The following is a 24,366-nucleotide window of genomic DNA, read 5'->3' as shown; positions in this document are numbered from 1 at the left end:
TTCTGCTCAAAACTTGCTATGTTGTTTTGATGAAAGATAACTATGAATTAGTTTATATTTGACATAAAATACAGAACCTTTTTATTCTCAATTGAACCTTGTAATTCAAAAGATTGGTGATAGCATTAATGTGAGGAAACAACATTCAGCATGTGATGGTGAGGCTTTGGCAAAGTGCTTGGAAGAGAACAAGGGAGATTATGTCAAATCTCAAGCATAGATTGAAGCTTTCAAATCATCTTTCTCACTTAAGAAGTCAAACCCTCCTCTTGATTCTGCTAAGCACTAGTTCAATTAGATGTTTTTGATTTTGAATAGTGATTTCTGGGTTGTTTTTATAAATATTTAATAACAATTTTGAGAGAATAGTTAATGCCATTTACACCCTAAAAAGACAATTAAGTAAAGGAACTTTAGCAGAAATTTTTGATAAAGAAGTGATGAACAATACATCAAAGATAAGAGAGCTTAATTGATGAGAGCAAAAGACAGAAAGAGAGAAGTTTAAGCAGAGGAGAGACATGGGAATCTGTAAGTTTTTAATGAGCCTGCTGATATGGCTAAATGTTACATTGCTGATAAAAAAAATATAAAAAGTGGCAAAATGTTACAATATATGCTTTCTATTGAAGTTTGATGTTAGTTATTTGTTTTGTGTTAGTTAATTAGTTTCAGTTAGTCTCTCTGTTGCTAATTACATTTACTTAGTTGTTAATTTTGTTTTCCTTTTAGTTCTATAAACAGTTTGTCTCTTTTTTTAACTTTTCCTTTTTCTATGTTTTGATGTAATAAGAACTTCCATTCATATATCCTGTAAGAGATTTTTTTTTCTTATTTTCTTATTCTATTTTTGTCATGTATCAAAGTCTCTTCCCCAGTGGACTTTGCTGTATATATATTATACTCGATAAGATAGAAGGTTTTTTTATCAATAAATAAAAGTTTTTAAGTGATATTTTAATCCTTGTAAAAAAGTTACACAAATCTCACAAAATACCTACATAAAATTCCAATAAAATCCAACATGATTAAAAAAAACAAATCTTCAAAGACTAGATATACATTTACCACCATGCATTCTGTCTTCTGCCAAAAAATCATGATGTGTCTTGCAGTTACATATTATGAAAACCTTAACTACTTATATTTTTGCAGCAGTATCACTTTAGAACATGGATTCAAAACATACCTTAGATTTCAACTATTACAAATACTAATTCTGGTCCAGATTGGGAGTGAACCTTTGAGACAAGAAAGCTTTACACATTTGTATAATTCCTACAAAATTCATCATAACTTTCCTCTTCTACAGAACATCTTCCACATTGACAGGTTGTTGTTTGCAACTTAGAGAAAAGAGAATCCTTGTATTATTGCTATATTATTGAATACAGAGAAAGCAGAATATATTCAATATTTATAGAATTTAAGGAGGCTTTATATGCACTCCGTTAACAATACTCTCATTAAAAGATAGAAAATTTGGTTGTTGAGATGAAGTTTTAAGTAGTTGGTTTCTTTTTGTTTTACCAAGAATTTAGTTATTTGAGTTCCGACAATGACTCTAGCATTAAAGAACAAATTAGCGTTTATAGATGGTTATTTGCAAAAACCAAATGTTGGTAATGCATTGCCACATTCATGAAAAAAATACAACAATATAGTGTTCTTTGGACTAATACACCAAAATATTTATGGGATGACCTAACGCATTCACAAATTGATACCAACCATAAAAGTTTACAGAGAAAGTGATATATTTTTGAAGGGTCGTAATGAGTAGTATTATGTTGAAAGGTCGTAGATTATGCTTGTGGATCCACTAACAATAATGAGTAAATACTTTTCAAAATAATAAACTTGCTTTTACACATATTGAAGAATTAAATAATAATAATTTCAAATTTTGATGCAAATGTGGATCTTAATAACAATCAAACACAACAAGATGATAATAATCATTATATTGTTGAGACCTTCTCATGGAGAAAGAAGAGTTTCTTCCTATTTTGAAGGATTATTGTACAGTAGTCATAACATGTTGCTCATCAAACCATCCAACTATTAATATCCTATTTTTTCATGTCTTTCAAATAATATCTTGTTTTCCTCACACAAACTTGACATTTTTGTTAGTTCTTATGTATCTGAACTAAAAAAATTTGAAAAGATATTCAACATGGTTGTTGGGAGATTCTATTAATGTTGAACTACATCCTCTGGATAAAAAGTAGACTTTGATTATAACCTCTCTTTCTCCTAGAAAAAGGCTCATTAAATGCATGTGAGTTTTCAAGGTAAAACATCCTGCAGGTAATATTGTTTACTTACATGGCCACTTTATCAGGTCTTGAATTGAAAGATGAGAATACTAGTTTGCAAACTCACTAAGTCGATTTATGCACTTCGATATGTTAGCAGACCATGGAATGTTGAATTAATTGAGGTTCCAATTTCATTAGAATATTATAAATCCAAAGTTGACTATTCATTATTCACAAAGAAAACCATTAAAGGCTTCACACTTATTCTTACATATGTTATTTGGTGGTGCTTGTTGGTGAGGATTTGGATGACAAATTCTTCATAAAGAGTTTGGCATAAAAAATCTTGGACAACTCAAATTTTCTTGGTTTTAGAAGTAGCAAGGTCTACCAAAACATTTGTCTCGATCAATGGAAGTATGCTTTAGACAAAGTTAAGTGTGACTTTGTTCATCTTATGCATATCATCTCAAAAGAACAAATTATCCATGTCTTGACAAAACTTTTATAGCTTATAATCCTTTTCAAATTTTGAATGTAGCATGTGTAGGTTCCACCTTGAGGGAGAGTGTTACAAAATATGTTGTGCATTAGAGTTTGTTGTTATTCTTTTATTGGCTAGATATTAATTAGTTTTAGTATGTAAATAATTGTAGTATTTTGTTGTTATATTTGCTTTCTCTGTAGTTCTATAAATATTTTCCTTATTTTTTTTTAACTTTTCATTCTCTCTGTTTTTTTAATAAGAATTTCTGTTCATTCCTCTGTCTAGAATTCTCTCTTATTTCCTTATTCTACTTTTTATACCATGACTTTTGTCGTTAAATGGTCCCATTATATTAGATCTTAGTGTTAGAGGTGTTAAGAAATTCTACAATTAAACTTTAAGCCACTGTTGAGAAAATTTTAGTGTATGAGATATGTTTATATCAGTTAATTTGCACAAATGGAAAGTGATTTATGAGGATGGGTGGATGAATTTTTTTCTTCACAAAAATGGTGAAGAAAAAAGAGAAAAGGCTGATAGTTATGTAACTTTTAGATGAAGATGCATCATAATCTATTTATGTTGACAAAAATTGAAGTATTTTGAAGTGTTATCTGGACTCATAATAGATTAGAGTACCTATAATCAATTATGAATAGTTTTTTTTTAATTATTATATTAAATAACTAATATATATATATATATATATATATGTGTGTGTCATAACAAAATTACATCAATTTCTACTTATTTTCACTCAATTCAAATAACTTCACTTTGCAATTTTTCTTTTTCTTTTCCTGACTTTTCATCCTCCAAACATAGCGAAAAAAACAGACTAAATGAGAGTTATGATCTCTGATTTTCTACACATGGGATTGTTATTCAATGTCATCATCATTATGGGCTTATGTAGCAGAATTTTGGAAAATAAGTTCAGTTCAACATATTCCGAATCAGTAGTAGTACTACCCAGCACTTGGTAGGCATAGTGAGATCAAATATCTTTTATCTTTTACAGATAATGGATACAGCACTGATTTTCATCCAACCATGTACACAGCTAAAGATTCAAGGTACAAGATGGCTACTAGAATCATATGAAAGGTTCCACTGTAATACCCATTTCAACTGTTTCATATTCCCATTTTCACATTATTAACTTCTCTAGTTGATCAAGAACTGCTTTTGCTGGCTCTACAGCGAGATTTCTGTGCCTCTAATCTTGCCTCGAGGAGTTTTGCCATCAATGTGTTCTCCTTTACTCCCACTGGCAATTTGGTAGAAGAAGATTCAGACTTGTCAAAATCTGAAACAGAAAACTTAGATTTCCACAGTTTTCCAGGACTAGTACCATTAGCTGTAACTGCAGAGTGGACACAGTAGTCTTCCTTGCAAATACTCTCAGGATAAATCTTATCACCCTCTGAAGACAAGGAACTGTTCCCAACCAGGATATCTGGCCTGTGACTTGAGTTCATTCTCAGGATCCAGGGTCTATCAATCTCTTGTGGATCATGTTTGGCCTCTTCATTTAGTAGAGCCGTGTTTTCTTCTCCCATTTCACTTGATTTCCTATGCACAAAAAACCTCTCAGTATCATATGACATGTTCCTGTCCATGTTTGCTTGCTGGCTTGAACTGAATTTGTGGAGTCCTTCACCATTAGCCCTTTTTGGCTCAAAAAAGTCGGTGTCAATGGAATCTTCCTGACCCATATTTTGAGGTGCACTTCCAGCCTCTTTTAGTGGGAATGAATCCAATGAATGCTCACAAGGGTGAATTTCCATCAGCTCCTTTGGGGTGGAGTAACCATATTTTTTCAAATCAACTGATCTTCTGGCATGAAGGAATGTTTCAATATCAAAACCTAACTTGTCAACAATTGAATTTCTCTCTAAGAGATCACTGTCAGATTGAGCCAACGTCATCTGCATGCGCTCATCAAGCCAAGCTTCTGAAATATGAAGTATTAGCCTATCAAGGCTGTTATTCTTCCCTTTAACCAGAACCTGACCCTTCTCAGAACTCCTCCTAAGAGAATGTACCTCTTGTTCATAATCTCGAATTCCTTTGGCAAACTCGTCAGACAGATTCTCCAAAAGGATCCGGGCTTTTCTCTCTCTTTCAAGATTTCTCAAACAACCAGAGAAGGATGACTTCACTTCAGAAAGCTCCCTAGCCAGCTTCCGATGCAGGTTTTCGGAATGCTTCCGTAACCTCCTCTCATCTTCTAGCTCTTCCTTCACTGATTGAACTGCAGCTTTAATTCTACCATGTTCTTTGTTCTTCCTGATAAGTTTGTCCACTGTCAGTTGCTTTATTAAGTTCTGCATTTCCTGCCTATTCATCTGCTTATCTCGTGTTAACTCCTTTATCCGTGCCTGAGAGCAGTCTAGTTCAGTTTTCAAAGTTTTCACAACAGACATGTTTGATGCCTGCTGTTCTTCAAGGCTCCAAATACGGTTGAGTACCTTAAGTAATTCTGTGGACGTTTTAAGGTTGTACCTTGACTCTTCATTCCTACCTTTGAAGTCTACTGAGCTTTTGGGGGTTCCTGCACATGCATATGATGCCACCTGTTTTAAGCAAATAGCATTTGCATCATCTTTTACCATCTCCAAAGGATAAAAAATAAATAGTCATTGTTCTTCAAGAGATGTGTAAATGTACACATCATGACTTATAAATCAGGGTATGAAGTTCAAGCTAAATCAACTTAATGCTTCAAAATTAAACTAAGAATTCGTCAACAAAGTGATTTATCAGTCTCGTTTCAAATTAAACAGAGACTGTTGTTGAAGATTATCTGTCTAGAAATCCATCACTGAATCCCATAAATTTTCAAGTTAAACAAAAGCTGGAAGAATGCTCAAAAATCAAGATAGAAAAAATGAGGAATGCATGAAGAAACAACTACATAATGACCTAAAGAGCAAAAACAGATAACGCAAAAACTTACTGTTTTTGTTATTGACTTTTTCCTTTAAAATGATAGTTTGAAAATAATTTCAATCATGCAGAATTGACCTCGATTAGTCCATAATACAGTATTGACATACACCTACAACCAGAATGTCTCCTATTATATGAAGTATTGTTTCCTGCTTCGTTACTACTAGATTTTACAAATTTTGTTCTTAGGCAAAATGTTTCACGCGATAATCACAAGAAATATTGTTCCTATACAACTGACCTAAAACAAGAAACAATGTTCCCATCAAAGAAAAATCCAATTACGATTGAAGAATTTAAAAGGATTAAGTCAGTACCCTTGTCATTTAGAAACTCATCTATGGCAATATATTAAAAGCTATAAAGTGAAAAACTCATACCATGCCAAGTAATTAAAAATTTATTAGAACAATGAAAATATAGCATTGAACTGCTCAAGCTTGAATTGGATAAAAATATGCTTACTTCCTCTGAGCTACTGTAACAAGCAGGGGATACAGGCTGTAAAGAACAGCCATTTCTTACTGATGTACGGTGTCGAACAAATGATGCTGCAACAGATCTTGAGCTACTAGACGATGCTGGCTGCAATAAGGCACAGGATGACTATTAGCACTTCAACACGAAACATATAGTATCATGTAAAAGAAAAAGACACACTATACCATTACTTCTCCATAAAAAATAGTACCCAAAATGCTGACCAATAAATTTTTACTTCAGGGATTGAAAGAATTATTTAAAACTCTCTATTTTTCTCACTTATACAGTGGGATGATATAGCTACTTATTATGCAGCTAAAAGCAGTAAAGTTTCTTCTTAAACTACTTACTAATACTATATTGCAGTTTTGATAACAGAACTCATGAGAACAATGTCAACCATAGGAGTGTAAGGGATCTCAGTGAAAGAAATTTCATTATAATATCCTAGCCAACTGAAGAACGGAGGAATGCAATTAACCCTCTTCATGAGAAGCTTCTAGTTAGTTTATGATCTACCCTAGCTTCACTAAGAAATTGCCCATCTACGACAACAATGTGTTGATTTATGGGAAGAGATTTAGAAAAATAATCCACTTGCTTGAACATACACAAAAAGTCAGAAACCAAATCCAGTACCAAATTTTAACTGAAATTTCCCTTTTTTTAAGCCATTAAGAAAGGAACTTAACAAAACGATGGGGGGAAATTTAGTAAAATAATACTTTAAAGAAAAAGGTTAGGCACATGTATGTGTGTAATGGAACCAAGTGGAACAGATGGGACACCCTACCCACCAAATCAGATTCCCAAGAGGGCAAGATCTTGTTCAACCACAAGAGGTGGTGAAGTTAAAGCCAGCAACAAACAACAAAAGACAAGGGTAGAATTCCTCGAGACACCACTTCTGAACTAGCACAAAGCAAATCATACATGGGAAACAAAAAAAAAACAACTTTTCAAAATATATACAAGTAGGTAGAACTCAAAAGTGCAAAACAAGTAGTTAAATAGGAAAGAGTTCACAATTTTTCCTTTCTTTTTTGCAAGGAAAAAAAATGAGCATTCGCATAAATTGAGACAAAACCTGATCAGAACGAGAAGGGGTGTCTGGAGGCTCGGCCAATCGGTCGTTGTTCACTTCAGAACCTGTGTCCTTAGGGTGGTGGAGACGGCGGCGGTTACGGCGGCGGCGGCTGAGGTTGGTACCAAGCTTGTTCATTTTGACAGGTGGGGTGTGTTGTTGTTGGTGGGGCAGAACTTCCCAGAGGTTGGCACAGAGCTTTCTAGCGGAAAGAGTAGAACAAGTGGGAAAGTTGAGAAACTCTTGAACCTTGTCACTGCCATTGTACTGAGATGGAAGCTCAAGTCTCCATGTGGGTGGTGGAGTACTAGGCCCTCCCTTTTTCCTCACCAACACCCCTTCCCTCAACTTTTCCACCATTAATCCACCCCTTTTGTCCTCTCCCTCCACACCTTTTTCTCTTCTCTCCATTGCACACACACACACTCTCTCTCTCTCTCAGATTTTCAAATTTCAAAGCCCATTTTTCCTTTTTCTTGATCTCTTTCTCTCTCTGCCTCCTCTCACAGTTTGATTGCACAGCTTTTTCTTTTCTGGAGTTGACAATGTTTCTGTGTCTTCTCTGCAGTTTTCATGAACAAAGTTACCTGAGTTAAGTTTTCCAAGATTTTAGCCACCTCATCAGTTCTTTCTTTCTTGGGTCCACTGTCATTCAGTTCTTATCCCCAACTTCCTTGTTTCGGCTACCTTTGTCCCCTCTCTGTCAAATTGTTTATGTCATGTCTTTAATTCCTCTTTAATGTTTTTTTACAACAAAGAACAAATATCTTAGTATTTTTTCTTGTAATTATACTAGTAATTACTAGTATGAAATATTTATAAACTGTTAATGATGAATTTTCATTCAAAATTTTGATTCATTCGATAGTCTAACGGAAATATATAAATATATAAATATTTATAAGAAGAAAAAAAAACAAAAGTACTACAAATAAAGGGGTTAGGTAAAAATTTATTTCAATTGATAAGAATTATTAATTGAAATTCCAAATAGGTACATGAAAAATGGCAATCTTGATTAATGGTGTTGACTCATTCCCAAATCCCCTTCTCCAAAGCCTCATTGTGCTGACCATCTTTTATTTTCGAATCCTATGACATAAATAAGTATTTTCTTAAATATTCAAAAAAATAACACTTTTTTTCTTGAAGTAATTAGGAAGTGGTAAAAACATTATAATAAATATGTATTGTCCATGTAGAAAATTTATGCTACTAAAAAATTTAAAAAACAATAATATAATTTTTTAAGTATTATTATAAAAATCAACCTTATATATGCTATTGGAAATTAATTTACAATTAAATCATAATTGTACCGGTCGACCGACCGAATAACCGACCACCCGAATCAAATATCATTTACAACATAGTAAATAAGCAGTTACAAATAATGTTAAATGAGTCAAATGCACACTTCAAAATATCCAGAAAATATTACAATATAACGATAGAAAATGATCAAACTGAATACACTCCTATGATAGTTGTTAACTAACTATCCAACCCACACACATAAAAGCTCATGAGTCAACATTATAAATAGAACTATTTGTGAGAAAATGAGATACGTTTTTTATATTCTATAAAAACACACTTAAATCTAACACTGACTTGAGCGTTGAATCACCAACAACAAATAGAGAAAACTTTAAGAAACTCAAAAATAACCGACATGTCGACAATTATATACCCAACGAACAAGTATTACTTTGGACCCCTCTACTCCATAAATACACATGTTATTTATTTATAACATATTATGAATCTGTTATCATTTTTTATACATTTGAAAACAAAAGGTAATCGCCATTTACACAATTACTTATCAAAATTAACAAAGGGTCATTTTATTTGTACTTGTTTCGGAAAAAAAAATATCAAAATGCTATTGGATCATTAGTAAATAAAAAATATCAAGTTATATTCTGTTTTTTCTTTTCACTCATTTTAGCTTTTTATAGAGTTTGTATAATTAAAAAAAAACCCAAAAAAAAATATTATTAAGAAATAAATAATATTTAAATACTATCATAACTATTTAGCCCTAAATATATATATATATATATATATATATATATAATTCTAAAACTAAAAAGATATCATACATTTTATTGAAGTAATAAGACGATAAAACTATTTCAATAAAAAAAAATGTGAAATTACATTATCCTATAAAGTTATTTGTTTCATTAACTAATCAATTAACATATAAGATTCTTATAAAATGATAATGAAAAGTATTTATATTTTTTATAGATTTTATTTTTAGATTTCACAAGTGCTTGTCTGTTCTTTTGTTTGTTTCATAACTTTTTTTAGATTTTTTTTAAAAGATATTAAAATCTTAATTTTTGAATTATTTAAATTTAAAGTTTTTTATATATAAATTTCGATTTAGTCTTCATAATTATTCGTATTTTTTAATAATATTTTTTCATGAAAGTGATGATTAACATAAAATTTTATAAACAAAAAGTATTTCCATTGTGAATTAACACATTATTCATTTATAAGATATTGTGAACATTTTCTCACAATTTATTTATGTTATAGGATGCTAAATTGAATTAAAGTGGATTGAAACTACATTCTAGTTATAATGATGATTACATTCCTTGTTTATTTCTATAACATGTTGAAACGACCATAAGATGTCATGAACAAAAAAGGAGTGGACAGAGAAAAGAAAAAAGAAGAAGACAAGATCCAATTTTGAATTCTTGATTTTGCTTTGTTTCATGCTAAGCTAAACCATAGGAAGGAATCTAGAAGATGATTGGGGGTGTTGGATTTGTTGAAGACTATGTTTATGCATGCAATTATGGCCAAAATGTTTCACATAGGGAAGATTGAAACTTTTTAGCATGCTGCTTCTAAGATTTTTGAAGGTTTAGAATAGGTCTTTGGATTCATTTTGTCTTGTCCTAGTCAATGCATCGATTTTGGGCTTAAGCTAGGGCACACATGGTCCTAAAATTTGGGTCCACAACGTTTCATATGGTCCTCATGATCCTCATAATCATCAAGCTATGAACTAAAGCAACATTGTGGTCCACCTACCCATAATTTTGTACCTTCACCAATTGCTTCAACTTCCTCTTTACTTTCTTATCATGAAAAAGCCCATGCACAATGTACTCTTCATAACCACTTAGAACATAACCATTAATGTCAAATTACTCTCTTAAATGGTTAGAAAGAGATTTTTCTTGTTTATGATACTTTTATCAACAAACTTGTCTTCCACAAAAGATAAACCTATTGTAAATTTTTATCAAACAAATAATTGTTAAGAGTAAAATTAGTCTCTTAATGAATTTAAGAAAAACCTAGAACAAAAGTCAACTATAGTTTGTAGTCATTTTATTTAATTGTCTTTCACAGAAAACATGTGATTTTATAAAACAAAATTGACAATTCATAAAAGGGTTTTTGTGCCCTTGTAGTAGACCTTATGCAAATTTATTATATTTTTTTTTTCTTCCAATTCTAATTGGACAGTTGCATTTACTACTAACTCCCAACTCATTGGTTTTCTAGTTAATTTCATCATGGGACCACAATGGTATTATTTGAATTGATTTTGTAGTGGCATCATTTTTGTTCTTGAATAGATTTAAGCAATATAGCATCAAGAGAACTAAGCATTTCAAACATTAGATGAAAATGAAGCATGTAGAATTTGTGCACTAGAATATATGCAATGTAAATACTACTAATAATCCTGGTTGTATTATCTTTGACAAGGTTGGATTAATTCTCAAAATTTTACTAAGATTAAAAATTTTAAACCATAAGACTTGAAATTAAAAATAGAAATTCTCAGATTCTATGGTCTTATTATATCTTCTTCGAAAACCCAGAGAACTATACTATCTTCTATTAAGTATAAGAAGTTAATAATAATAATAATAATAATAATAATAATAATAATAATAATAATAATAATAATAATAATAATAATAATAATAATAATAACACCATTAAAAAAGAAACTACAATTACCAGATACCAAATCCAAGAATTGATATAATTAAATAATTTTTAGGGGTTTTTCACACATGCATTAAACTATGTCTGAATATCTATTATAATGACAGAAAATTGCTCAATATTTGGACTAATTAAAAGAAAGTTGCAATGTCACTAAAAGCTAAGAAAATAGTAGACAATAAATTTACACAAATTTGAAGAAAGACGAGCAAAAACAATTTAATCTACTATCAAACAATCAAATCACTAGTCACAATAAACACTATTACAACATTGAGAATGTTTGTTGAAACATGCAAAAGAAACACTTTCAGATGAGGAATTGTAAACCTCGACACTCATATATGTTTTTATTAGCAAAAAATAAATAAAATAAAATATTTTAAGAGTGTCGCAATTTTTATAAAAAGAATTTAGATAAAACTTCTTAACACAAAACTTCTTAACCAGTTGGGCACTACAACGCATCAACCAGATTAATATAGACAAGGCAGGAGGCATGAACACAACAGAATACAATTACATCAACCCTCCAAATGATTCACATTTTCACAAATGAAGAAAAATTATTCCAATAACTAAACAAGTTCTTTGTCGGCAAGCAGAAGTAAGTCAAACACCCAAAAGTCATAAACATCAAGCTGCGAGAGAGATACGGAAGCTAAAGAACCTGCAAGGAAACACACCACAACTTCCAAACCTGGATAAAACATTAAACATGAATTACCAAACATTAATTTCTCAAGTACCTCATACAATATTAAGGTTCCAAACACCAAACCAAGTAAGAAAAAATTCGTCAATCTTTCTTTTACCGTAACCCAAAATCAAGTCTTCCTTTATATAACAGTAAAAATTCTCGAGACTCACGTGCAAAGAGAGAAATTACAAACTCACTTATGAACCACCATTTCTTAGTTTATAGGCATATGATTGGATTATTTCATTTATCCTAAATCGTGTAATGAAATAGAGATAATTAGTTATTGTTTTTTTCGTGTACCATCAAAATCAAAACTTAAAGTAAGGTAAAAAACAAAAGACAATAACTCATAATAAAGTTAAAATAAGTACACATTGTAACATTAATGGACCATAGTTTCACATGTCTTTCATAATGTTTAAGAATCCAAAGTGCATGAAAGGAGCATATCACAAGTCCAAATCCACTTCATCCCAAAAGCCATAGTATCTACAAAAGAAACATCACATTCCATTGGTTCCAATTATGAAACATATTCACTCACATCATACAAAATAAAAGCATATTGTTCACTTTAGCTCAATGTTCCATATACAAATGTCACATACAACAATTGGTTTGGGCAAGAAGTAACATGTGTAGTGTTTGTAAGACAGAACCAACAAAAATTTAAGGCAAAACAGTCCAGAGAATCATGCAACAGAGAGTGAAAGCAACTCTAAATTTTCAAAATTATAGCAATAAACTTGTCAAATTTTACAATAGTTTCCAAAAAGAAAGATTTATATTGATACTATGAAGGTTCACGAGATTCTCTTATTGACATATAACAAAATCAGTAAAAATGCACCAATCACTCCAAAATAATGCCATAAAGGCACATGTATAAAATAAGACAGTAATAAACCACTTTCAAGCACATCACATGTTCACATATGAGCAAACATTACACTAAGTATTGACCTATTTGATGTAACCTTTTCCCAAAATAACATATGTTGCCTGGAAGAAATATTTTTTAAATTTTAGTGAATCTCTATTTTACATGTATACAGTAATGAAGCCTCTATGTTTATTAGTATAAGTAAAATAATTTACTTATCTTTTTTTAAAGATTATAATACACCTTAAATTAAGTCAATATAAATGTATATTTTTTATTTACTTCACAATCAACTCACTTTACATTGTCCTTTATTGGACAAAAATAGTGAATGGGTGATTTTTTTCTTATAATTTTATCATATTTAATTTTAAAAAAACATGAGTATTAAATGGACTAAAATGTTTTCCTCTTGTTTCTATTTTTCCTCCTAAATTTTATAATATAAAAGAAACAGTTTTGTAAATTACACTGCAAAACTTATTAAACTGATTTAGAGATAAAAAAAATGATTATTGGAAACTATTTTAGAAATTGAGAATTATTAGTTTTCAAATTCTACGAATAGATTCTGATTAGATTCTATTTTGAATTTGGATTTTAATTTAATCTTTAATTATTTTGGTGACTAATTCTTTAAACCTAGACCATTAACTTAATATTTTTTTTTCTTGTAGTATATTTTGTATAGTCAAAATTTATCTATTTTCTTCTTTTATTAAATTTACAATAAAAATATTATTTTTAAACTTTCTCTCACTCTTTATATATTAAATAATTTTCTTAAACCAATTTCTTTTCTAAGGTGGGATTCGACAGAAAAAAGAAACAACATTAATTACTACTTCTTTTCAATTATATATTTAATTTTTATTTAATATTTAATTATTTTATATATGTAATTAAATATTTTATCAACTATACTAGTAAAAATTATCACATTTATTGGTTAATCTGAAAATAACCCCATAGAACACTTAAAAAATAGACTAATGGAATAAACCAATAAACTTTTGTAAGTGATATTAAATTCAATCAAGAACAATGAAAAAAATATAATTGACAGAAACTCCACATTAAACTGAATCACTCTCTCTTTCTTTTCCCTTATCTTCTATTAAACCGCTAGACATTCCTTTCATCTTCTATTCTTAGTCTTTTTTTTGTCTTTTTCTTCTTAGTTCTTTCCTTTTTCTTTTGTTAGCCAAATAGAGTGTAAAACGTATCTGGCAAAATATTCAAAGAGTCATAAAAAGCAAACAGAAACAGACAACATAAAATATACTAGAATTATTCCACGGAAAAAATAAATTCTAGGTCATTCTACCCAACTTATGGGAAAAAAAGAAGCAAATATAGCAATATATTGAGAGAAAGATAAAATGAAAATTCTTTATAATTAGATTGCACAGAACCAGGCACATTTTTCTTAAAACCCTTGATGGTCTCCATGAATATGAACAAAACAGACACAAGATGAAAAGTGGAAGAGTGTTCTTCCTCCACCTCCATATCTTCTTCTGTCACCTCCATACATAATATGAAAATACATTTTTATCCTTTTTTGTCAACCCCATAAACTAGTTTCTAGATTATACTATCTGAAACACATTTGAAAAAAGATTTATGGATTACATAATTCCAAAGCTAAATAATAGGGATGGCAAAGCGGGGCGGACCGTGCGGGCCGGCCCGCGGCCCGCAGGTAAAAAACGCGGGGCGGGATGACCTTTTCAACCCGCTAACCCGCATTAGCCCGCAACCCGCGCGGGCCAGTTGCGGGGCGGGGCGGGCTGGCCCGCAAACCCGCAAGAAAAAAATATTGACACTTAGTAGCAGCAGGGCAACCTAAACTGGGTCATGCCAATTAAATCAATTTCAAACACGATAAAGGAGCAAGACACCAGTTAGAGAAGGAGAAGTAAGCAGAGGGTATTTTAGAAGTTACCCATGACCAAACCATCAATTGAGCCAAAAGTTATCTTATTTTTATTGTATTATTTTTCTGAAAAATTAATTAATTAATTGTCATTGTTTTAATATATGCAGATGACGGGGAAGATTATAATTATGAAAAAATGGATGAAGGTTCTACTAAGGTGGCATCCAATGTTATTGAAATGGAAGAATGTCAATAATGTTTATGTTTAATGTTTTTGAATTAATGTTTATGTTTAATGTTTTGGAATTAGGTTTTTTAATGTTTTGGAAATGGAAGAATAGTGATATTTGATATTTATCTTAATGTTTTGATGTTTGACTATATTTGAAAAGGAAGGAAAAAAAAAATAGGTTTGATAATAACAAATATATAGGTTTAATTTGACAATTTTTAAAAAAATAAATATTTAATTTTTTTAAAAAAAAGAACGCGGGCTGGCCCGCAAACCTGCGGGCCAGCTCTTATGCGGGGCGGGTTGAGAATTCTAGCCCGCAATAACTTTGCGGGGCGGGCCAACCCATCCCACATTTTTGCGGGGCGGGCCAATGCGGGACGGGCTGGCCCGCTTTGCCATCCCTACTAAATAAGACTTCCGGATTATGTAATCCAGAAACTAATTATAAATTTGAAAAATGACTTCCGAATTACATAATCCAGAATATTATAGAGGGGTATTTTTAGAAATTCAAAAATTTATGGAGGTGAGAGAAGAAGATATGGAGGTGCAGAAAGAAACAGTTAAAGTGGAAAGAGGAGGAAGACCAATATTTACCTGGGCCAAGCATGATTGATAACTGGCTGTTTCTTCCTGCACCTCCATATATTCTTTTCTCACCTCCATAAATTTTCATTTTTCCAAAGATACCCCTCTACAATATTTCAGATTACGTAATCTGAAAGTCTTTTTTCAAATTTGTAATTAGCTTCCGGATTACATAATCCAAAAGTCTTTTTTTAAATACATGTCCGAATTACATAATCCAAAAGCTACTTTACAGGGATGGCACAAGAAGGATAAAAAAATATTTTAATGTTGTGTATAGGGTGGCAAAGAACGTATGGAAATGCAGGAAGAAACAGTCTTAATAACTATGTGTCAATTAGAAAAATGGCCTTTTTTGGGGGGTTTCAAGCATCACTTTTGCTTCCCTCACCTAATAAATTTGAACTTACATTTTATCGTGAAATAACAAAATGTCTTCTTTAATTTTTAAATAAGAATCTGGATACATGTCAGAATGTATTCCAGATTTGATATTTTGGAATACAATTTTAGATTTGAGTTTCTAAAACACCTTTATAAATTAAATTTTTCGGAATAGTTTTTTTTTTAATATGTTTTTGGATTTTATTCTTTAGAATCTCTTTTTCAGAATATACTTTTTATATTTCAAATTTATTTTTCTAAAATTAGATTTGATTTTCGGACTATATTCAAGAATTTTATTCTAAAATCTTTTTAAAACGCATTTCTCAATATCTAAATTTCCAAATCCAAAATGACTGAAATGAGTAAGGGCAATTTTGAAATTTTGAAAATTGATAGGGTGTGTAGGTTAAAATTGATTGGGTAGAGGAAACAAAAGCTTGTAGAAGTTGTTGGCTTGAATTTGATCAATGAAAACTTGGACAAGTAAAAATAAAGTACGATATATTATACAATTATGTGTTATTAAACTATTAAAATTTGGTTTAGTTGTATTTTTTTTTTCAATTTAAACTGTGTATAGTCTGAAGACTTTGTAACCATAAATATATTTTATTTTTTAAAAATTAAACAAAAGTTAGTTTTTTCACTGCCCTTTTTCTATTTGCAACCCTCAAATTCAATTTTTTTTATACACATATTTTGGAGCATGTGATATATTTGTGATATAAATATTCCAAGACTTTAGATGTAAGAGGTCTAATGAAATTTTAATCAAATTTGAAGAAAAACTTTTCTTTTTTATATAGAATATAATGTTATGATTTTCGATTTTTTCATAAAAGAATTAGAATAATTTAATATGATTTATGGAGATTCAAAGTCAAACAAGAAAAGAAAACGCTTTCTTTTTAGATAGAGTAGATCTGACAAAGGAAACTCCTGCACTTAATTTTAGAAACAGAGGAATTTAATTTGCCATCTAAAAAGAACCAAAATAAAGTATAACTTTCATTCATTCATGTAAAGTTTTTTATATACACAATACTTTAAAATCATTTTAAGTATAATTTTTAATTGATAAAAAAATTTAACAAATTATGGTGCATAATATACATGTACATAGATGATAGCATAAAAAAAATTAAAATTATCATTATATTACAATTAAACTTAGGATATATGTGAAATTAAATATGTCAAATTATATTATAAGATAAGTACGTTTTATAACATATAAGTGGAAACAAATTTTATTTGAAAAGTTGGTGTTTAAAGTTGAATTAAATTTAAAATTTATTTTTTAATTTGATATCAGAGTTATCTAGAATTTATTTTAGTCTCATATACAAGTTAGCATACCTTGATGTGAGGAATATGTATGGAAGATCTCATTATAAATAATCACATTTCATAGTTTATAAACAAATATAAATCTCATTTGATAAACTAGTTTTACAAAATTAAATTAAACTTTAAAGTTCACTTTATTAATAAAGACAAAAAAATTATTATAACTATTATTAAATAAAAATTCAAAATATTTTTAGTAACATTCCAACCTAACATTGGAATGTACTATAATCAAGCTTACATTAGGATGACAATGCAGGACAGACCATGTGGTCCGGCATGTGGTCCAGCATGTGGTCCGGTTCGTGGTTCGTTACTAAAAAGTACAGGGCAGACTCACTAATCTAGCTCGTTGACCCGTTTATACTCGTCCCGCATAACCTGCAACCTGTGCGGGCCAATAGCAAGGCGGGTTGGCCAGCTAGCCCGCATAAATAAAAGAAAACAATTATTTTATTTTTTCTGCAAAAAAAAATCATATATCACTCACACATTATTATTGTAGCGTGATCTTTATTTTAAATAAATTAAATTTAATGTATAAAAAAATATCTATTAAAAATAAGAGTGAATTTAGTTTTAAGTAAAATTTTACATTTAAAATTTGTTAATAAAAAAATAATATATAGAAAATATTTCATTAAAATATTTTGTAGCAAAACTTTGATAAGATACTCTCATACATTTAATTATTTTTAACTAAGTCTTCTAACAACGTTCATACTTAAATGCCTTTATATTTTTTATCTTAATTGAATTAATTAAAAAAAATGATGAAATTTTAACTTTAGGAGCATAATTATTTTTTTTTATAATTAAATTTTAATTTTGAAAAAAAAAATATTTTCCTTACACGAGTAGGCCCGTGAACTACCTCTTATGCAGGGCGGACCAGTGAAATGAGTCCACACTCCAACCCAACCCGCATTTTGCGGGCTAAACGCGAGACATGCCAACCTGCATTATCACCCCTAGCACACTTAAAAATCCATCAATTATCTTTTATCACATGAAACATAACATAAAAAATTTAAAAAATTAAGTTATATTATGCTCACACTCTAAAATCCATCAATTATATGTTATCACATGAAACATAACATAAAACAATTAAAGTTATATCAGACTCACACTTTAAAATCCATCAACTATATGTTATCACATGAAACATAACATAAAACAAAACAAAAATTATATCAGACTCACACTTCAAAATCCATCAATTATTTATTATCACATGAAACATAACATAAAACAAAAAAAATTAAAGTTATATGAGGCTCACACTTTAAAATTCATCAATTATCTGTTAGCACATGAAACATAACATAAAAAAAATTAAAGTTATATTAGGCTCACACTTCAAAATTTATCCATCAATTATCTGTTATCACATGAAACATAACATAAAAAAAGAAGCTAAAGGACTAAACCAATATTCATGTCAGACAAAATTTTTAAAGTGGGGACCAAACCAAAACTCATGTAAAAAGAAAGAACACAGCCTAAAGACGAACAAAAAAATAGTATCTGTTAATGAACAAAAAATCCAAACTAAGACAGGAACACAGGAAACATTACAGAACATCAAACTATGACAAGAAGACATTAAAGTTATATCAGGCTCACACTTCAAAATTCATCCATCAATTATCTGTTATCACATGAAACATAACATAAAAAAAACCAAAAAAACTAAAGCTAAAGGACTAAACCAATATTCATGTCAAACAAAAATTTTAAAGTGGGGGACCAAACCAAAACCCATGTAAGAAAAAAGAACACAACCTAAAGACAAACAAAAAAATTGGTATTTATTAATGAAAAAAAAATCAAAACTAAGACGGGAGACATTACAAAACATCAATCAAGCTAAGACAATGAGACATTACAAAACTTCAAACTAAGATAAAGAGACATTGTAGAGCACCAAACCAAAACAGGAAAACATTGCAGAGCATCAAACTAAGACAAGGAAAACATTGTAGAGCACCAAACAAAGACAATGAGTCATTGTAGAACACCAAACTAAATATAACTTATTATCAACACTCAAATTATATGTAATTAGATTGTTATATTTAATTTTAGTGTAGTTTGAGAAGTGTTAATTAGACACCTCTAACATTCTAAAACACAACCTTTTGTTAATTAAAATATATTAAAATCTCCAAAACTAAAAAACCGCGACATGTGATTTCAAAAAATTTAAATTAATGGTAAAGAATGTGTCAAATAAATATTATAGAATTTTTTTATTTACTTATTTTCATTTTTAATCTACTAGTATTAATATTGTACAAATTTGGTCACTTACGTTCTAATTATAATCCAAATGATTTAACATTCCACTATCATGAAAATTGAGATGATGGTCTAAAATATAATTGGATATTTTTTATGTGTTATATATATTTTTGTTTGAAAATGATTTGGTCTAAAACAGGTTTGATAGAACATAATCCATAATATCATGTGTAATGAATTATATGAACAAAAATGTTCTATATTTAGAAATCTATTAATTATATTACATATTCACATATATTATTGATATGATTGTTGTGCACATATATGTTGTGTGTATGATGATAATAACATAAATTTCACCATAATCTTATCTAAAGCATCCATGATTAACATTATATATAGATAATTTAGTTAAATATCACAACTATCATATTATACACCATCCATAAAAAAGTATAAAAAATCATTAAAAAAAATTCAAGATTTTAACTTATTAACATTTGGTTTACGAACCTATCATACACCATCCATAATAAAATTTTATTGTATATAAATAAATATAAATCTCAATTGGTTTCATAAAATTAAATTAAACTTCTTAATAAAAAAAATATCACAACTATCAGTAAATAAAAAAAGTCAAACCTTTTTATTACGAAGTGAACTTTAAGCCTAACTCAACCCCATAAAACCGGCTCATAGGGTTGAGGTTTGCACCCACTTATATACAATGAAAGGCTCTAATCTCTAGTCGATGTGGGATCTCCAACACACCCCCTCACGCCGAGAGTGATAGATAGAAGCTCGTGCGTGGAACTATATATTATGGGTGGTCCGATAGCGGTCCGATAGCGGGTGGCACGATAGGCCCAACACAAACACTCGCTAGGATAGGCTCGAAATGGCTCTGATACCATATTACAGTAAATGAAGATGATGAATATTCTTTGTCTGATGTGATGCTTTAATGTAGTGTATGTAATTGTAATGGAAAAAAAGGTTTTGATAAACCCTACTTGTAGAGAAAACTAAATATAAAATAAACTTTTATTCACTTGTATATTAAAGAGTAAAATACATGGTGTATATATAAGAGAAAGATTAAGATCTAACTAAAATAGAAAAAAAAAATTAAAAAAAAAACAAAGCTCAATAATTTAAAATAGAAAACTAAATATGTTAACACTTAGTAATATTCCAACCTAAAGTTAGAATGTACTATAATCAGCACTTTAAAGATGCAATTAGTTTATTTCAAATATTTTTCTATCAAATAAACTTTTTAAAAAATAGAACAAGTCATGTACCACATACAAAAGGACACTATATCCAACTACCACTCTACAGTTGCACTGCATTAAATTTTAAACATTTTTTATACCAATATCATTCTAAAACAACAAAATTTGTGATGCAGATCATTTATTGTGGATCCAAATGTGAATAATGTACTTTAAAGAAAAACACATTTATGAAATCCCTTATACTTTAGCATCAATGATTCAAGATTGTTAGTCTAAAAGGGTAAAAAAGGAGTTATAGGTTTCTATTAATAAATCATCATGAAGTTCTCTGAACTGAAAGGGAAATGATGGAAAAGAGCAGAGAAAAGCTGAATAGAAAGTCCAACAAGGATTAGTTCCCTAAAGTTGAAGGACATGAAGCTTGTTATATGAGAAAAATATAGTTATAAAAGAAGGGTCCTTTTCATTGTTGAGCATTCACATGTTTAGGGTTTAAGGTTTATAGAAAAAAATGTTTGTCTGTTGGTAGTTGAGAGTGGACAGTGATGATCATGTGCACCTTTTGGTGCCAAACATCGTTAGACCATGCACCATACTCTTCTATCATATGATTTGACCATTCTATCAACCCTTTCTGGAAAGTCTTGTCCCTTATTCATGCTACTCAACTATTTAGATTTCAACTCTAAAGTGAAACCAAAACAACAATCACAAATGGGAATGTACCATATAATTATTCAATCATTATTCTATTATTTATTTTATACCACAAATGTTTTTTTTTCATATAGTATTTTAATCTTTTATGGATATATAAATGTTAGGTTATAATTGTTGAGAAGTTCAAAATTGATCAAACATTCATATCATGACATGCTGGTTGGTTAGATTTCCTTAAAGATGTTATAAAATAAAATGCATAATCTCCTGTGAATTTATTCAATTGATATAAAAAAAATCATTATTACAAAAAAAGAGATTTTAAATTGTCAAAATTATATCAGTTTGTAAAAGAAATATAAAAAAAATACAGTATATGATACATGTTACATCACTTCTCATAAGAAATCATGTCAAGTACATAGAGTTGATTATATTGTAAAAAGATTGGGAAGGACTAATTTGTTAATGATTAACTTTAATTATTCTTTGTTAAAAAGATTGGAAAGGTTAATTTGTTAATAATTTACTTCAATTATCCTTTGTATCAATTTTATCTATTTTTTCTTCTAGATGATAAAAAAATGTTAATTTCAAATTTAATTATTATACATAAAAGTGGTGTATCAAATAACCAGTAGAAATAATAATATTAGTTTCAAAATATATATATAAAAAAACAGTATAGACTTAAAACAGAAAAAAAAATCAAAATGTTAAAAAAAAAATCTAAAGCAAATTTAAGCAATAAAATAAAGAATCAAAAGTATATTCTAATATTTACTTCTCACATCCTTTTTCGATTATTTTTTATTTCAAATTTTATTTGTATATTTAAGAAGCTAGATAAAAACATGAATTCAGAATTAAAAAAAAAAATCAAAGGTATATAATTAAGTAAAACGAGTTGAGTGAAATGCAAATACTTTTAATTTGTTTGAATTTATTATTTTTTAAAACTAATTTTAACCTTAAATTTTAGCTTATAAAAAAAATACTCTTTTTACTTCCATATATATCTTGGTCTCCCTTTTCAAGGTGCAATACTGTTCACGAATATAGATTGGCTTAGAAAATTTATTTTCCCATTTTTATTTAAACATTGATTTGGAAAACCCTTTATGACATTAATACTAAATAAATGTTACATTTATTTATATTTTTTTGTCAAAAAATTTAATGGGTAATCTTTCACAATGTGTTTTTTTTAACTATATTTTTGGTTTATAAATTTCAATCCAACACATTATCAAGAAATCTAAATCAATATGTTATGATCAACAAATAATATGTTAGTGTTATATACTCCTTCTGTTACTTTTTTATTTTTTTCTAAAATCATGAGATTTTTGTTATGAATTTGTCAGTTCCAATTATTACAAAAGAGTCCATTAAATTATCTTTAAGATAACTGTTACACATATGAAAGCTTAATTCATGATTTCAAAATGAGTTTGTGATTTTTTTTAAAGTGAGAACAATATTGAGGTTGGTTTCTTTTAATACTTAAATTAACTTTCAGTTTTTCTTTTCAGTTCAATTACAAGCAAAATTCATTTCCAACTCTATTATTTAAAAGTTACATTGAATTCTTTTTTAATTCCAATAAAATTCAACCCAACTTAATTTTCTAATTAGATTCAAACACTCTCTCAGCCCTTCACCATCTAAACCTATAAAGTACATCTTTTTTTCCACTTTTTTTAATGTTAAAAGCAAAGTCAGTGAAATGGTTAGACCCAACAAAACCAAAACCCAAAAGAAATAAAAGCTTTGGACCATCCAATTGGGATGAAAATTACACTTGTCTCCTACCTTTTGACAGAGATTTGCAATTTTACATCACTATAAAAATCATTAGAGTATCAAATGTACTTTTTATGTTTTATTCAAGTTTGACTCCTTACATTTCCACTTTACTTATGAAAAATCTCTATTCCATATTTATTATAAGTGAAAATTCACAATCACTATAATTTTATAAATAAGATTAGTAGTGAACTGCAATATTACAAGTCTTTAATAAAAAAGTTGAAAAAAAAAATAATGGAAGAAATCAATTTTACAACATCCTTTTGAATGTAAAATGGTAGTTGAAAGTAATGTAAAGTTACATATTAATTATTTAGATTTAATTTAATACACTAAAAGTTTAAAGTAAATAAATACTATTTTTTTTTATTAATAATTTTTTTTATATGATGATAAATAATTGTTGTTGTTTGAAGTATTAGTATAACTGAGATGTTAAGTTGAATACTGATCCTTAACATAAAATTTTTTATTAAAAAAAATAAAGAGATACTTAAACTAAATTATTTATTGATTAATTAATCGTCCCGTTACAACCATTGAAACTAATTTATTTTAGTGAATCAATAACCACCTTATTTGAACTAAATTATGGTAATGATCACTTGTTATAAAGCAATAACATTTCTTTTTCAATACACTTAATAATGGAACCACTATAGTCAACGTGAACATGATGTGACTTGTTTAGTATTTTGTTTTTGGATATCTACTTTACTTATGTCACTAGATTATTGGATATTCTTTGATCATTCCAATAAAATCTTATATGACTCATGCTTATGCTTATAGAATTTTAAAAAAATTATTTTATAGCACTCAAAAATATTAAGAAAAACTTGAATAGTTTGATATTTGATAATAATTTATGAATGAAAAAAAAATCAGTGGGTAACAACTCTCATCCTAACCCCAGGGACCCTTTGAGAGGGCACTTGAATATTGTAATGTTGTAGAGAAGTGATGGCCATTTTGAAAAGGAAATTTTGATATAACCTTTATTTGTCACATCTCCACCAAGGAAAACCCACCTTTGTCATAGCAGGCGTGGACCTCACTTCTCCACCAACCATCACAGACCCTTTCAAGTTGGCATGAATAAA

The 24,366-nt window shown here is 29.2% G+C and overlaps 1 protein-coding gene across 2 annotated transcripts; it reads right to left on the bottom strand.

Moving 5' to 3' along the window:
• Window positions 1-3,629: 3,629 nt before the first annotated feature.
• On the bottom strand, window positions 3,630-7,983 carry LOC137818731 (uncharacterized protein At5g41620). 2 transcript variants are annotated; one of them, XM_068622310.1, is made up of 3 exons: window positions 7,277-7,983; window positions 6,172-6,291; window positions 3,630-5,330 (listed from the first exon to the last, which is right to left on the bottom strand). In XM_068622310.1, exons 1-3 carry the CDS (start codon window positions 7,682-7,684, stop codon window positions 3,927-3,929), a joined length of 1,932 nt encoding a protein of 643 aa, XP_068478411.1. In that variant the 5' UTR covers window positions 7,685-7,983; the 3' UTR covers window positions 3,630-3,926. The 2 variants fall into 2 exon arrangements, with proteins under 2 accessions (XP_068478411.1, XP_090152867.1); XM_090296741.1 differs by lacking the exon at window positions 7,277-7,983 and adding an exon at window positions 6,987-7,131.
• Between the last annotated feature and the right edge of the window lie 16,383 nt (window positions 7,984-24,366).

Source organism: Phaseolus vulgaris, chromosome 10 (assembly GCF_051622355.1).
Source record: "Phaseolus vulgaris cultivar YP4 chromosome 10, ASM5162235v1, whole genome shotgun sequence".
NCBI classification, from domain to species: Eukaryota; Viridiplantae; Streptophyta; class Magnoliopsida; order Fabales; family Fabaceae; genus Phaseolus; species Phaseolus vulgaris.
Note: the sequence above shows the minus strand (reverse complement) of the source record. Positions and strands in the feature narration are given on the sequence as shown.

What these genes read in the sequence shown, in the direction of transcription:
- LOC137818731 (XM_068622310.1), bottom strand. Translation starts at nt 7,684, where the DNA reads ATGGAGAGAAGAGAAAAAGGTGTGGAGGGAGAGGACAAAAGGGGTGGA. An exon ending in CCCCTTCTCGTTCTGATCAG is followed by an intron (nt 6,292 to 7,276) that starts GTTTTGTCTCAA and finishes GCCTTATTGCAG; the next exon opens with CCAGCATCGTCTAGTAGCTC. An exon ending in GTTACAGTAGCTCAGAGGAA is followed by an intron (nt 5,331 to 6,171) that starts GTAAGCATATTT and finishes TGCTTAAAACAG; the next exon opens with GTGGCATCATATGCATGTGC.